Source organism: Hyperoodon ampullatus, assembly GCF_949752795.1.
Source record: "Hyperoodon ampullatus genome assembly, chromosome: 4".
In the NCBI taxonomy this organism is placed as follows: Eukaryota; Metazoa; Chordata; class Mammalia; order Artiodactyla; family Ziphiidae; genus Hyperoodon; species Hyperoodon ampullatus.
In genome coordinates, this window is record NC_136917.1 from 30,748,306 (window position 1) to 30,764,486 (window position 16,181).

Here is a 16,181-nt window from a genome sequence, read left to right on the forward strand (position 1 = left end):
TGGTGGTTCTTTGGAGTTTTGTTTTAGGATCACCTGCCCAAAGGTCGGTGCTGCAGTGTGCTTTCGGGGTGGGGGGGCGGGGAGGAGCGGAGCCTCGGACCCTCTGCTGCACTAGGCCTGAACACCAGGCCCAGGGCCTGCCTGTGATGCCCTGTCCCTCCCATGTGGGCCCCGGACGCCACAGCAGTGCTCTCTGCCGCTGTCACCTCTCCTGCTGGGTGCACTGCTCCCCGTGCCCCGAGGCTGGGGTGGGGAATGTAGGGAGGCGGGGACACCTCCCAAGCAAGTGACAGCACCTTCCCCCCGCTGGGCACCAGCTCAGACCAGTGGTTGGATGGACTGCACAGACAGCCCAGGCCAGGTAGCCTTCTCTGTTCCCGGTGAGGACGCCCCAGACAGTGATTCCATCTGGACAAAGTTGGAGGCAGTGCCAGTGCCAAGGTGGCTACGGTGGCCCCCAGGGGGAGCGCTGACGAAGCCAGGGTGCGGAGAACGCCGCCAGGTCCTCCCGCCCTGGCCGGTCCCCTCCCACTTAGGCCGCCCCTGTGGTCCTGGGGCGTCATCCTCCTCGACAAGGCGGGGCCCCTCAGCCTCCCTGCTCCCTGACAGAGCACGTGCTCCCTGAGTCCCGCCCCGGGGCCGGTCCCCTGGAATTGTCTTGCTTCACCCCAACCTGCAGCCGAGCTGCCAGCCCAGGGAAGGGCACGGGGCAGGAGGTGTGGCCACATGACAGTTGGAGCCGGCTCCTCGTCGTCAGCCCACCCAGCTGTGCCTGAGGCCGTGCAGCTGCGTCCTCGCCCCGCTGCCCAGGCTGCCCAGGCCCGGGGGGGACGCCAGCCTCCTGGGGCACCTGTGACCTGCCGTGTTACACATCCAGGTGTTCACGTGGTCCCCTGACAAACACGCTGCCTTCCAGGTGTTAATTCACCGAGTCTCCCGACAGGTAGGCAGGTGCTGCTCTGACCCCCACCCTAATGTCGCTGGTGTCTCTGGGTGCTGGGAAGGCAGAGCGTGCCCCCCTTTACCAGAGGGAAGAGGGACCCCCTCCCTCCTCTTCTCCCTTCCCCTAGCCCAGAGGGAGCGCCCCCGTTGGATGGGGCCAGGTGGGGTCCCTGCACCCACCCCAGCTCTTCCTGGCCACGTACCTTTGTAAAAGAACAAAATGTGGTTGAAAGCACATGAGGCTTTAGGGACTGTAAACACCACCGGTCCCCGGTGCTTCTGAGTTGTGAGGGAGAGCGCCATTCCCTCCGCTTTCCCACCAGGACTCAGATGTGGAGGGTCACAGGCAAGAGCCAGGGGCAGATGTGGGCCGCCCGCCACCCACCAAGGCCACCCGAGGCCACATGCCTGTGGCCTCTCAAACGTCAGACTGGAAAACAAGCTCGTCCTGTCCTGCCTGCCGTGCTTTCCACGAGCTGGGAGACAGGAGCCTCGGGCGTCTCCAGAGATGCTCAGAGCCCACGAAATGCTCAGACCAGCCCTGAACGGACAACGGCAGCTCTGGGTCCAAGCGTTGGCTGTGAGATGCTTCGGCCATGACAGGCACCCCGTGACACCCAGGAGCATGAGACCCAGGCACAGCCTGGTGGAGGCAGCATCCACGGCCGGGGTGTCCGAGCCCGCGGGGAGGGAGGGCCGCCCTCCATGGCTGAGGGCCACTCAGGGTCAGCGGGCTGCACTTGGCAGCATCGGAGGGGACCACCGGCCAAGGATGCTCCAGAAGGCGGGCAGGGAAGTGTGGTTTCCCACTGCAGCTCCAGCCCGCGGGAGGCTGAACCCAGGCCCACAGGGGCACCTGCACACCCTCCCTAAAATAAGGCCCAGGGGCACCCCCGCCCGCCCGGGAGAGAGGGCGTGTGAGTGAGCGGACAGGAGGGACCGGGGCGTTAGGAATAAGCTATCACACCTGGCCTGGCACCAGCACCACCGCCTTTAATTGATTCTCATTTCACTTTCTTCAGGCCCACCTGGCGCTCGCCATCCCAACCCGGCTCCCCTACTCGCCTTTTGGATACAGGACTCCAGCCTGCAGGTGCCTGTTCCACTGCACCGAGTCTCTGGGTCTACCCACTCCGCCCACACACACCCGCCCCTTTGGGGGCTCATGCCCCAGGCTGCTCTGCGCATCCTCTGGCCGCGCCCCCCCACACCCGGCCTTGATCTGCTCAATTAAAGACCTGGCCCTTCCTGGGCGATCGCTGCTCCGTGGCAAGGGCTGCCATCAGGGTTCCGGCTCCCCAGTCCGTCAGGGGCGGCATAGGCCTGGCCGCCGGCCCCGACTGCCTGGTACATGCTGAGGAGCGAGGAGATGGTGCCCAGGAGGCCCACCAGCCACGGGGGGAAGCGGCCGGCCCACAGGATGCCCGGAGGCAGCCAGTGCACCGCGTTGGCCAGGTCAGCCAGGTTGCTCAGGAGGGTCAGCGCCTCCGACCGGATCTGGGCCTCCACGGCCCTCCGCTTGCCCTGGGGCAGCCGGCTGTGGGAGCAGAGTTGGGGGGTGCTCAGGGAAGGCCCGGGCACCCCCCGCCCACCCGCAGGGGCAGGGCAAGGAGTGCTGGGGAGGGAGGAGGACTGGCAGGGCTGCGTCCAGGTCACACTCGCCAGAGGTTGCCCACGGCGGGAGCGAGAGTCTCAGGTCTACACCTCCGTCCTCCTGAACCCGTGGAGCTGGGCAGGGATGTGGGCAGCTTGTGGGCCTGTGCTGGGCGTGGCCCTACCCCGTGTTCTCTCCCAGGATGAGATAGTGACTGACCTTGGTCCTCAGCAAACGGACTCCATCTCCCATCATCCTCCCTGATGGGGGCACGGCCGTGAAGGCTCAGCCCTGGAGTCCTGGCTCTGCCATTTCCTGCCTAGGGGGCCTCCAGCTAGCCTCAGTTTCCCCATCTGTAAAAGTGCTACATCCACCCAGAGGCAGCAGCGAGGCCCCTCAACGTGGCACACATCATGCCCCCCCAACAACGGGGCCTGCACAGGGCGGGGCTGATCGCTGGTGACTCTGAGCACCTCCCTGGCTTGGGGAGACCCTCTGGGGTACCCAGCCTGCAGGAAGAAGTTGGCCTGTCTCCTGGGCGAAACCCCGGACGTTGTACCTGGTGAGGGCTGCCCAGGGGCTCCTCAGCCTCTGTCTCAGCTTCAGGACCATCCACAGGGACCTGCAACACCACAGAGGATGGGGTTGGAGAAGCCGGGTGGGGTGCACAGGGGCCTGAGAGGAGGCTCCCGCCTGCCACCGTGGCCACAGGTTCCCTGTAAAGTTTGCCAGCCTCGCCAGTGGGTGGCTCCATCTGTCCTGCGCCCTTCTGGAGCCCCAGAGCAGCCGTGCCTCGGAAGCTCCTGGGGACTCATCCCTAAGGCAGGCCCCCCACCTATTTGGGTTGCAGGTTTGGGAGCGTCCAGGGCTTCTGACCTGGCCAGTCAGGCTCCAGCCCAGCCTCTGTGGACCATTGGCCCCAGGACCACAGCTCAAAAGAACATTGTGCCACGTGCAGGGTTGATGGCCCAGCCGGGATCCACCCCTCTGTGGATGAGAACACCGAGGCTGGCCCACAGCTGGCCTGGGAAAGCTGTTCCCCTCCCTGCGCCTTGGCTGGCTCACCAGGGAAATGGGGTCCAGATGGGCGCCAGGCCTGTCCCCTCCCCACACACACGCACCCTGGACACTGGCCAGACCTGTCTGAGGTGAAACTAGATGACCTTCTGGGCCCCGAGGGCTGGCGTCTGCAGACTGAGGAAGCGGCCATCAGATGGGCATCCTCTAGTGCTCCCTGGGGACTCTGGGGCCCTTGTGGTGTCCAACCAGGCTGCTCTGCACAGCTCTTGCACCCTGCAGCCTGGGCTGTGGGCCGTGCAGGGATGTGAATGTGCCGACTCCCACAAGTTGGAAGGCTGACCTCAGCCAGACTTCCTGACTCAGAGGTCCGTCCAGCGCCTGATCACATCTTCCCAGCCACTGTGTACCCATCCAGGTGACATGTCCCCTGAGGGGACGGGACAGAGGGCAGCACCTGCAGTGGGGTCAGTGGCTCTGCATCAGAGCCACCAGGGGGGACTCAGGCAAAATGATGCTTCTTGGGCCCCCAGACCTGAAGAATCAGAACCTCTGGGAGCCTGGACCAGGCACCTACATTTCAACAACCTCCCACATGACTCTCCGGCACCCTGGGGTCTTAGGAACCCCTGGTCATGATGAGCACCCACTAAATGCTTCCCAAGCCCCACACCCTTGCTCACATCACATACAGAGAAATGAGGGGAAAACTAGAAGCTCTAAAAATGAATGGAATAACAGGCAGAGCATATTCACCCTAAAAATGGGATTTTTAGGGCAGTGAAAATGTTCTGTATGATACTTCACCGGTGGATACATGTCATTATACATTTGTCCAAACTCATAGAGCAGGCAACACAGGGAGTGAACCCTGATGTAAACCATGGACGTGGGGTGATTATGCTGTGCCAGCGTCGGTTCATCAATTGTAACAAATGTGCTCTGGTGCCGTGTGGATGGTAGGGGAGGCTGTGTGTGTGTAGGGGGTACGTACATGGGAACTCTCTACTGCCGGCTCCGTTTTGCTGTGAACCTAAAACTGCCCCCCAAAAAAAGTCTAGTAAAAACAAGGGAACCAAGGCTGCCCCTTAAGCAAGAATAGGAAGTCTCTTGGGGCCGGAGGTCACAAGACGCCCTGAGGAGACGCTGCAGCCTCAGAGCAGCCATAGCCCAGCCCAGGCAGCCCAATCACGCGGGGAAGGCCAATGCACAGATAGACGGGCCAGCTCCACGACAGCCACTGTGGCTGCGAGGGGAGCTTACATCAAAAAGGAGCTGCAGGCTTCCCTGGTGGCGCAGTGGTTAAGAATCCACCTGCCAATGCAGGGGGCACGGGTTCGAGCCCTGGTCCGGGAAGATCCCACAGGCCCCGAGGCAACTAAGCCTGTGTGCCACAACTGCTGAGCCTGTGCTCTAGAGCCCGCGATCCACAACTACTGAAGCCTGCACGCCTAGAGCCCGAGCTCCGCAACAAGAGAAGCCACCGCAATGAGAAGCCCATGCACCGCAACGAAGAGTAGGCCCCGCTCGCTGCAACTAGAGAAAGCCCGCGCACAGCAACAAAGACCCAATGCAGCCACATATATACATACATACATACATACATAAATAAAATTTTAAAAACAAAATACAGATGGAGGATGGGACCACGAGCCAAGGACTGCAGGCAGCCTCTAGAAGCTGGAAAAGGCCAGGAAACAGGTTCCCCCCTGGAGCCTCCAGAAAGGAACTCAGCCCTGCCCACACCTTGATTTTAGCCCAGTGAGACCCATTTTGGACTTCCGACCTCCAGAACTGTTAAGATGATCAATTTGTGTTGCTTAAAGCCGCCGAGTTTGTGGAAATCTGTTTCAGCAGCAACAGGGGACGGATACAGTGAGGTGGTGAGGAGGAAAAGCAGAGGAGGCAAAGACCCCCACGCCTCCAGCCTGTCTTCCCGTCAGCCTGGGGATCTCAGGTGTTCCCTTCCAGCCCCCTGGCGGGCGGCAGCGCTGCTTACCTAGCAATCCCCAGGAGCAGGGAGAGGCCCCAGAGGGCTGTGCTCAGTGTCCACCATGGCGCAGACTCCACGTGGAGGATTTTGGCGTCGGCAGCCCAGGCGACGTGCTCACAGGGGTAGTAGAGCTGGTCAGCCAGGTTGCCCAGGACAGACACGCAGCGGACAAAGATGGCCTCATCCTGAGGGACCGGGAGAGATGGGGGGATGGGCCTGGGATCAGACCTACCCACTGCCCATGTTAGGCGCCCAGGCCATGCCAGGTGGCAGTCACAGGGCAATGTCCAGGCCTGGCAGGCTGACCTGTAGCTAGCACTGCAGGAGAAGAAAGGCCTGATTTCTCAGCAGTGTGGTCAACATTGCCCAGTGGAGTGGCGAGTCTCAAGTCAGCCGCTCAGTGGAATCCCCCAGGGAGTTTCAAAAACGCCACACCCAGCCCCCAGCCCCAGGGATTCTGCCTCACCGAGGAATTTTTTTTAAGTCCCCGGGTGATTCCCGTGTAGGACAACTTGGGACACCCTGCATCAGAGCCTTCCTAGCTCCTGTGCGTGGGTGTCTGGTACAGGACCCTGAGAGGGGAGCAGGGGGGGCAGCCCCACAGGGACCCCTGAGCAGGCAGATCAGGGTAGCCAGGTGGGCTGCCACACACCCGGTGCCAACTTCCAGCAGGCACTACGCTGCAAGGCTTGGGTCACCTCCCCCAAAGCAGAAAGGGGTCACCACCCCTGCAAACAGGCAAACTGAGGCTCTTAGAGGAAGCTGCCAGCTGCCCCATCTCATACAGGGATGGGCCTCAGGCTGTTGAGTTGCAAATCCCATGCCCTCCAACCCCGAGTCCTGAGCCCCTGCCTGCACCCAGCGAGGCAGGGCCAGTTGAGGCTGCCGGAGCCTCTACCCTGGGCTCCGCCCCTCAGGGTCCGGCCCCCTCAAGGCCTCCAAGCTGGTCGGGTCGCCAGCCAAGTCCTTCACTTCTCTCCCTTTAACCTCGTCATCCTCACTGCCTGCCATACCCTCTGCCTCTTCTCTGTCGTCCCAGGAACCCCGCCCTTCCAGCCAAGGCCCCACCAATGCTCGCTGCCCGCCTCCTTCCTACTGGCCAGCTGTGATCCTGCCTCCCTCTGGGTTCTTAATCCCACTCCAGCTCCGCCATCCTGTCTGGGGCCTTCTGGGGTGTTCTGGCACACTTCACCCCTCCGTGAGGACGGGGCCTCCCATCCCCACCCCAACGTGCTCATTCCGCTGGTGTTTCCTGAGAAGCAGCAAGGTCCGGGCCCTATGCTGGGGAGGAGATTCTCACCGGGGCAGGAGGTAGGAGCCGGGGGGACCAACAAAAGAGGTTCTTGTTCTGGCCAAGGGACATAGGAGGTGCAGGGAGCCCCCCACCCCTTGCCTAGGGACTCAGGGGAGTCCTCACAGAGGAGATGGGGGGATGCACAGGAAGCTGAAGAGATGGGTGTCAAAGCAGGAGGAAAGTCCAGGGAAACACTTGAGATTGGGGATGATCAGGCCACGGGCACTGGGGCAGAATGGGGGAGCATCTGAGTAAGTGAGTCAGAGAGGGGCAGGGCAGCCCAGGAAGGGGGCATGACTCAGCCAGGCTGGCCCAGGGCAGCTTCTCAGCCCATCCCCTGGGGGGCACAAGATCGTACCACCACCCAGGCCGGATGAGGAACACTGCTCTAGACCCACTGGTGAAATGATGAGGTTCTGTTGTAACAGCAAGATGTAACTAATCTACATGTCCAACAGGGGATCAGTTAAATAAATCACCATCGGGCTATATATGTGTACTATACTATGTGGCCATAACGAAGGAAGAAGCTTCTTTTGTTTTTTGTTTTTTGTTTTTGTTTTTGACTGCACCATGGGGCTTGCTAGGATCTCAGTTCCCCGACCAGGGATGGAACCTGGGCCCTCAGCAGTGAAAGCATGGAGTCCTAACCACTGGAATGCCAGGGAATTCCTGGAAGGAGCTTCTTTTGGATTGATATGGAATGACCTCCAAGTTGTACTGTTACGTGAAAAAAGCAAGTGGCAGAAGAGTGTAAATGGCATGCAACTATTTATGTAAGCAATGTGTATTTGCCTGTGCAGGTGCAGGAGATCTCATAAAGGAAACACAAGAAGCTGACAACAGTGGCTGCCTCTGAGGAGGAAAATTGGCGGCCAGAGGGTCAGGAAGGAGAGAGACTTTTTAATTATGTAGTCTTTAGGGATGTGCAAACGTATGAGCTAATTTTTTTAATTAAAATTGAAATGAGAACATCTGATTGTCTCCAAAAGAAGTAAAATTGGGGACTTCCCTGGCGGTCCAGTGGTCAAGACTCCACACTTCCAATGCAGGGGGCGCAGGTTCCATCCCTGGTCAGGGAGCTAAGATCCCACATGCTGTGCAGTGTGGCCAAAAAAAGTAAAATTGAGAAAAGTAATAAACTGCCCACATGATTGCCTTTATAAAGACCAGTCCATAAGACGCTGACTTCCCGGGATCCACGCCCCCTCCCTTCAGCCCAATGCGCCCTGTTACCTCTGCCCCAAGGCCGTACTGCTTAGTGTAGACAAACATGGCCACGTCATCAAAGAGTCGCAGGACGGTCCTGCAGTGGCTGAGTTGGGAGGACAGTGCCAGCAGGCGTGTCCCCACTTCTGACCTGGCAGGACATTGTTCCACCAGGACCCCGCCCACCAGCTGGCAGCAGTACCCCAGCGTTCGGATCTGTGGGAAACCAGAAGCAGTCAGCATGGCCCTGCTGCAGGACTGAGCTGGATCCCCCCTGACCTGGCCATGGACCCCATAAGATCAAGTGGGAGGACGAGTCTCAATCAACAAACTTCCAGTAAAAGCCAAAAGTTGAAAAGGAAGCTTGTAGATGGGATAAATGGAGACACATGATGTCATTGTCCTAAAGGCCCTGGGAAACTAACAGAGTATTGGCTCATGTCACTGAATGGCACAGTCTTTGGAGACATATGTGATGGGGACAAGAAGAAGAAACCCCCATTTCCCACCTCCTGGATCCTCCTTTTCCCAGCATGTAGGAGGGCTAGGTGGAAATGTATTGAATATATTTGCATCTACCTGGCTGCACCAGATTCTGTGACTGGGCTGTGGATTGGGAAGGTGACCAGGCCTCAACCCAGTGGACAAAAGGATAATTTGTTTTTATTACTTTAGTGAGAAAGAACCCAGTGGCGATTTGGGGCATGGTGAACTCGGTCTGCATCACCACCCTTATATCTTTATTTCATCTGCTTTTCAGAAGATACTTTTTCCTGTTGTTTTATATATTATTTTTACTTGTAATTCCTTTTCAGCACCTTTGTAATGGCAAAAACGCTGCAATTTAAATGTCCAGCTTGGGGGCATTTGTTAAAACCTGAACACCCAATCATATGGGATTTGGTTGGAACCTGAATGCCCAGCTACTGGTACACTCCCTAGTACAACCTGAATGCCTACCTGTAAGAGACTGATTGGGACAAGCTCAGAATCTGACCTCAGGGGCCTGGAAGGAACAATCTAAATACCCAACCAGAGGGGATGTGGTCAGATCCTAAACATCCAGCCATAGGGAAAGCCCTGCAAAATCTTAAATCCCCATATGAGATTGTTTGGGACAACTCAGGGACCAACTACAGTGGCCTAGTCCGATCCTACATGTCCAGACATGGATTTGTTTGGCGTGGAAATGTCCAGCCAGGTTGAATTGGCCAGAACAACCTAAGTGCCCAACTATAGGGGATTTTTCAGGATCCAAATGTCCTGCCAGAGGGGACCCTGCAACATCCTAAATCCTCATACGATATTGTTTGGGACACAAGGACCAGCTACAGTGATCTGGCCGGATCCCAATGTGCAAACGTGAGGATCTGGTTGGTACTGTAAATGTCCAGTCACGAGGGGGTGGCCGGAACAACCTACATGTCCACTACTCGGGGACAGGGCCTCTGCCGTGGGGGATCGTGAGTGACCCCGCTCCCTCTCTGGGCTCAGTGTCCGGGTCTCGGGGCTTTGGCCCGATTCCGAGACCTCTGGCCGCGCTCCACCCCAGCCTCACCAGGCGGTCGCGGCCCCTATAGGACTCCAGCTCCGACGCCAGACCGCTCATGGCCTCCATGGCGACTCCGCCGTAACGTCACCGTGACGTCAGCGCGCCGCGCCAGGGGGCGGGCCCGGCACCAGGCTGTGCGCTCCCGGGAACGTTCTGCGCAGGCGCGGCCGCAACTGTTTGTCGGCTCCCTGCCTGTTTGTCTGCTGCTGGGAGGGAGAGAGTTTGCAGCCTTGGGGCCGCCACGTGTGCGCTCCCCAGGGCCTGTGCACCCAGGTGGACCCTCGGAGTTAGCTACCCGTGTTTTCAAAGGTAACCAAAAATATTCCAAGCAAAAGCACCAACCTGTTTGCCGTGGTCCAAGAAGGGAGTTCTCTAATTTTCCTGCTTCACCCTTTCTGTATTGTCTACTTGTCTGTAGGGAGCATGGATGGCTGTTGTCATATCATGTAAGGCATTTTTAGAAAGTCAAGGAAACTTTGGGGAATTCCCTGGCGGTCCAGTGGTTAGGACGCTGTGCTTCCACTGCAGGGGGCGAAGGTTCAGTCCCTGGGACTAAGATCATGCATGCATGCATGCATCGTCTTAACCACGGTGTGCAGAGTCTTAACCACGGTGCCACCAGGGAAGTCACTGAGTTGTATATCTTAAAATGGTGAACTTTTTGTTATGTGAATTTCACCTCAATTAAAAAAAAAAAAAGGAAACAGGCTATGCCAACTTTTTGAGAAAATGTCTTTTATTTTTTTGACCGGCTAGTCCATGCAGACTGAACAAAATTCAAAAACTACAAAACAGTGCAAAGGTGAACATTTTAATCTCTTCCCAATGACAACCAAAGAATGTTGCTCACTGTCTGGCTCTACAAGGACTGAGTCATTGGCAACTGCAGTCACTGACCTTCATCACACCGACGGGAGTTCAGGGCCGAAGATCAGGAATGAGGCTCTTTCTGCTCGGGGGAAACTGGCAGGACTTCAGATAGATATTTTCAGGACAAATTTTTTATGAGCCTGGATTCTTGCATCTTTCCAAACTAAGAAAAGCACTAAAATCATTAACTGCGGTATTTGTTCCTTGTGACCAGAAGCCACCTTCTCCTGAGATGTGTGATTACACATACCCTTCTCCAAAATCACACCTATACTGACCTTCCCCCCACCTTTTCCTCAGAGCTGTCTGAGGCTGTGTCTAGGGCTACAGTCCTCAGTAAATCCCTCAATAAAATGGAAACTCGGGCTTCCCTGGTGGCGCAGTGGTTAAGAATCCGCCTGCCAATGCAGGGGACACGGGTCCGAGCCCTGGTCCGGGAAGATCCCACATGCTGCGGAGCAACTAAGCCCGTGCGCCACAACTACTGAGCCTGCGCTTTAGAGCCCGCAAGCCGCAACTACTGAAGCCCGTGCGCCTAGAGCCCGTGCTCCGCAACAAGAGAAGCCACCACAGTGAGAATCCTGCGCACAACAAAGAGTAGCCCCGGCTCTCAGCAACTAGAGAAAACCCGCGTGAAGCAGCAAAGACCCAATGCAGCCAAAAATTAAATAAATGAATAAATAAATAAATTTATTTTTAAAAAAAAGACTCCGCACTCCCAATGCAGGGGGCCCAGTTTCAATCCCTGGTCAGGGAACTAGATCCCATATGCATGCTGCAACTAAGAGTTCACATGCCACAACTAAGGAGCCTGCAAGCCGCAACTAAGGAGCCCGCCTGCTGCAACTAAGACCCAGAGCCACCAAATAAAAATAAATAAATATTTTTTTAAAAAAGATGTACAATTCAGTGGCATTTAGTACACTTGCGTGTTGTACAGACATCCCACCTTTAGAGTTTTAAAATGTTTTCATCACCCTCAAAGGAAACTCTGTCACTCTTTCGAGCAGTCACTCTATTCCTCCCCTCCTTAACCCCTAGCAACCACCATCTGCTTTCTGTGTCTATGGACTTACCTATTCTGGATATTTCATATCAATAGAATCATACCATATGTGAACATTTGTGTCTGGCTTCTTTCACTGACCCTGTTTTCGAGGTTCATCCACGTTGTGCATGTCTCAGTACTTCATTCCTTTTGTGGCTGAATAATATTCCATGCTCTGGCTCTGTCACATTTTGTTTATCTGCTCATCGGTTGATGGACACTTGGGTTGTTTCTACCTTTTGACTCTTGTGAATAGTGCTGCTATGAACGTGGTGTACGTGTACTTGTTCTAGTTCCTGCTTTCGATTCCTTTGGGCATATACCTAAGAGCAGAATTGCTGGATTATACGGTAACAATGTTTGACTTTTTGAGAAGCCACCAGACTGTTTTCCACAGTGGCTCCACCATTTTACATTCCCACCAGCAATGCATAAGTGTTCCAATTTCTCCACATTCATGCCAACACTTGGACTATTCATTTTAATAATACGTTTTAACCCAGCATATCCAAAAATATTGTCATGCCAGCATGGGATCAGTCCGGACTAACGTACGTACGTTTTACCACCTACTCCCCCCACCTCCATCCTCTTCTCATAGTGCATCAGCTTTCTTCTTCCTCTTCTTAGTCAGCTGAGGAAATGCCTCTACATACTTTCCTCCTTTGAAAGATTGCGTCTGCTCTCCTATTTTTCCTGAGCCTAAAATAATCAATAGAGTTCAGGGAAAGATAAGCTGGTTTACCAGTAAGGAGACACAGATGGCACATCTCCTACTAGCTGGGAAGTGGTATCTCACTGTGGTTTTGCTTTGCATGTCCCTAATCACTAATGATGTTGACTGATTTCCTTTAAAAAAACAAAAATTTCCTCTTGATTTCGACTCCTATTACTCTCCCAGCCTCATTCACTCCTATCCAACCACATTGCCCTCCTCCTGTTCCTTGAAGTTGAAGCCCATACCTGACTCAGGACCTCTGCATGTGCTGTTTGCTCTGCCTGGAAGGCTCTCCCTCCAGATACCCACATGGCTCCCTCCCTCACCTCCTCCTCATGTTTACTCAAATGTCATCCTCTCATGGGACCTCCCCTGCACACCCTCCTGGGCACTTCCTGCCCACATTTCTTGCTGCCTTATTTTTCTTCTTAGTTGGTAACACTACCTGACATAACTGTCTATGTTGCTACTTAATCTAGTCATTTAGTTATTTGTCTGGTTGTCTAGTTATTTTTCTCTCCTCAACAGAATGTGAACTCCACCAGGGCAGGGCTTTGGATGTGTCTTGGTCACAGCTAGATCCCCACAGCGTGGCACAAAATAGGTTCTCAGTAAGCGGTGTTGCCTGTGGGGCTCAACGCCCTGTCAAAAGCTCACTGTTTCTGCTCCATCCACACTGTCCTGGGAGATCCTATCCACTCCCACGATTTCCCTAGCCACCTCTTTGCTGGCCTCTCCCCCCATCTCTCTCCAATCCTGCCCTGTCTACTGCTCCCACCTGCCCCCTGGACAGTTCCTCTGCAAATCCTACAAGCCCCCTCACACTCAGCTACTCCCAGACTGACATCAGACTGACATCAGCATCATCTTGCTCTTCTGTAGTCCCATCTCGATGCTCCCCTGCCCATCACCCAGGCACAGACCTGGATATCACTCTCACCTCTTTACCTCAGTACGCCCCTCCCATGTCCCAACAGCCACCAAAATATCCCTGGAATCCATCCACTTTTTCCCAGCCCACAGCCTCCTCCATAGGCAGCCCCCATTCTCTCTCACCTGGACCCCAAGCCCCAGCCTCCTCCCGAGGGCCTGACTTCCCCAAGACATCCAAGAGACTCTTTAATCCTCACATTCGACCACAGCCCTCCTTGCTTAAGACTTGGGTGCAGGGGTCTGTATGCTCCCCAACCCCCTAACTGGGGACACTGCTCCATCAGCAGAAAAAATCCAGGGACTTCCCTGGTGGTCCAATGGTTAGGACTCCACGCTTCCACTGCAGGGGGCCCGGGTTCGATCCCTGGTCGAGGAACTAAGATCCCGCAAGTCGCATGGTACAGCCAAAAAAAATTAAAACAAAAACAAAAACTATATACACACACAAAAAAAAAGAAAAAGTCCAAGCCAAGCCCAAGGCCCACAGAGGGAAGGGGGCCCTTGGGCTGTGGAGCGGCTCCATGAGTGACTGGATCCCTTCTCTTGAGCCTGTACTGTCCCCATGGACCTTGTAAAAACACAAGGCATTTCTCTGATGCCTACTGTGCGCCAGGCTCCATTCTAGGCACCAAGGAGACAGCGGTGAGTCTTGTGGGCAGGGCCCCGCCCTCCCAGTGTCTGCCACCATTGGGTTGAGGCTGAGCTTGACCTTTGGGGAAGAGACAGGAACTGGCCTGGCATTCACAGCTGGCCTTGTGGTTGCTAGGGCCTGGCCTGGTGATCACAGCTAGGCGCTGGTGTTCTCCTGCTGGACACAAATAATTTCGCAGAACGCCCACATTGGACAAGGCCACTCTGTGACCGTGGTGGAACAAGACAAAACAAGCCCACTTCATCATGATGTCTGAACACAGACAAAACATGAACATTGTCAGATCACAACAGCGACCAGACATTTCCTGGCTAATCTAAATGACTTCTGTGTCTTTGCCAATCGCTGCTTTAATCTTAACTTCATTCCTTAGACTTCGTGATCAAAATTATTGTTTTTCTGTAAGAGTGTTACCTCTCTCCCTTGCTTCCTGACAGCATCCAGGATCTACACCCTCCTGGGTCCTCCTTTTCCCAGCAGGCAGGGAAAATGTATATTTACATCAACCTGGCTGGGCCAAAGCCCTCAGCAGAGCCCTGGGCTAGGGAGCAGGTAATGGGACCTCAACCCAGTGGACAAAACAACATTTTGCTTGAATTTAGTGAAAAGGAACCCACTGAGTACATAAGTCCTGGAGCTCAAATTCAAAGTACAGGGACGACAGACCAGAAGACTCTATTATAAACATTAAACCCGCCAAGAGATCAGATGTTAATTGTTTCAGACCTAGAAAAAAGTGATAGTTATGTGACACCATAGAGGTGTTGGCTAAGGCTACAATAGCAACCATGTTGCAATAGAAATGTATCAAAAATCGGTATGTTGTATACCTTAAACTCACACAGTGTTATGTCAACTATATGGAAAGGAAAGAAGAAAGAGAGAGAGAGAGGGAGAGAGGAAAGAAGGAAGGGAGGGAGGAAAGAAGGGAGAGGAGAGGGATGGTGGGAGGGAGGGAGGAAGGAGGGGAAGATCCCATTCAGTAGGTGATTTAAGGCATCATGAACTGGGACAGGTTCACCACCCTTACGTTTTTATTTCATCTGTTTGTTAGTTGTTGTTGGTTTTTTTTAAGAAATTGCTTTCTCCTTTTTTTTTTTTTTTTTTTTTTTGCGGTACGCGGGCCTCTCACTGTTGTGGCCTCTCCCGTTGCAGAGCACAGACTCCGGACACGCAGGCTCAGCAGCCATGGCTCATGGGCCCAGCCGCTCCGCGCGCATGTGGGATCCTCCCAGACCGGGGCACAAACCAGTGTCCCCTGCATCAGCAGGCGGACTCTCAACCACTGCGCCACCAGGGAAGCCCTGCTTTCTCCTTTAAAAAATTTTTTTTGTATTGTGGTAAAATATACATAAAACTGACCATTTTAAACATCTTTAAGTGCTCAGTGGCATTAAGCACAGTCACACTGTCGGGCAACCATCCCTACCATCATCTCCAGAACTCTCTCATCTTCCCAAACTGAAACTCTGTCCCCATTAAGCATCAGCTTCTCATCTCCCCACCCCCACTTCCCTGTCCTGATGTTTTTATATATTATCTTTATTTGTCGGAACATCTCAAAAAAAGGAAGTCAAATTTCCGACCGGTAAAAGCAGCCAACACAGAGCAAAGCCCCGCTTACTGAAACCTCCCAGGAAGCACCTAAGACAAGCCCAAGTCTGATAGGTCCATAGAGTATGCCCTCCCCGCTGCAACAAGTAACAAGCCCTATGTGTTCAAATACATGTGTGTCCCTGGTGGTCTTGGGGCTGGAGGTGGAGAGCACAGATGTCTCTAAGGCTACATGGCAGGCATATGAGCCCTGGAGTGGCATTAAGCGGTACAGTGACTCAGACAGTTTGGCCTATCCTGTGCAGAAGAGTGTTAGAAAGCAGACAAGGAGGAAAACCTGGGGAAATGGGGATAATGGACATCAGTGGCCTCTGACATCAAATCCTCCACGCTGAAGTGGTTGCCGTTCCCAGCCCCGTTTTCCAGATGATAAAACTGAGTCTTCGAGAAGTCAAGTCACTGGCCAGGCTCCCTTGAGCTCTCAGGAGGCAAGATCCTCTGGCCTCACTCCTGATTTTCCTCCCGTGGCCCCCCCAGAGTTTCTGGGGGGCCACTGTGATAGGGTTGTCCCAGGCAGCTTATTGGGTCACAGTGGGCAGGGCTGGACCACATTTGGATGCAGACTCAGATGGAACATCTGAGCATCCTCTGGGAGACCGGGGACAGAGGGAGTCTCAAGGGTCAGGCCCATGCCAAGCGCATCTTCTAAGACTCATTAGCCCCCATGCCCCACCCCCTCGAGGTAAGTACAGTCTCCTCATCCCTGATCAGGAAACAAAATGAAGCTCACAGGAGCCCAGTTACT

General features: G+C 54.8%; 1 protein-coding gene across 1 annotated transcript; it reads right to left on the bottom strand.

Annotated features, from left to right (window-relative positions):
• Positions 1-2,172: 2,172 nt before the first annotated feature.
• On the bottom strand, positions 2,173-9,667 carry PEX11G (peroxisomal biogenesis factor 11 gamma; the record flags this gene model as incomplete). The annotated part of the gene is made up of 5 exons (XM_079704076.1): positions 2,173-2,479; positions 3,096-3,158; positions 5,553-5,731; positions 8,077-8,265; positions 9,608-9,667. 5 exons carry the CDS (start codon positions 9,665-9,667, stop codon positions 2,173-2,175), a joined length of 798 nt encoding a protein of 265 aa, XP_079560202.1.
• Positions 9,668-16,181: the final 6,514 nt, after the last annotated feature.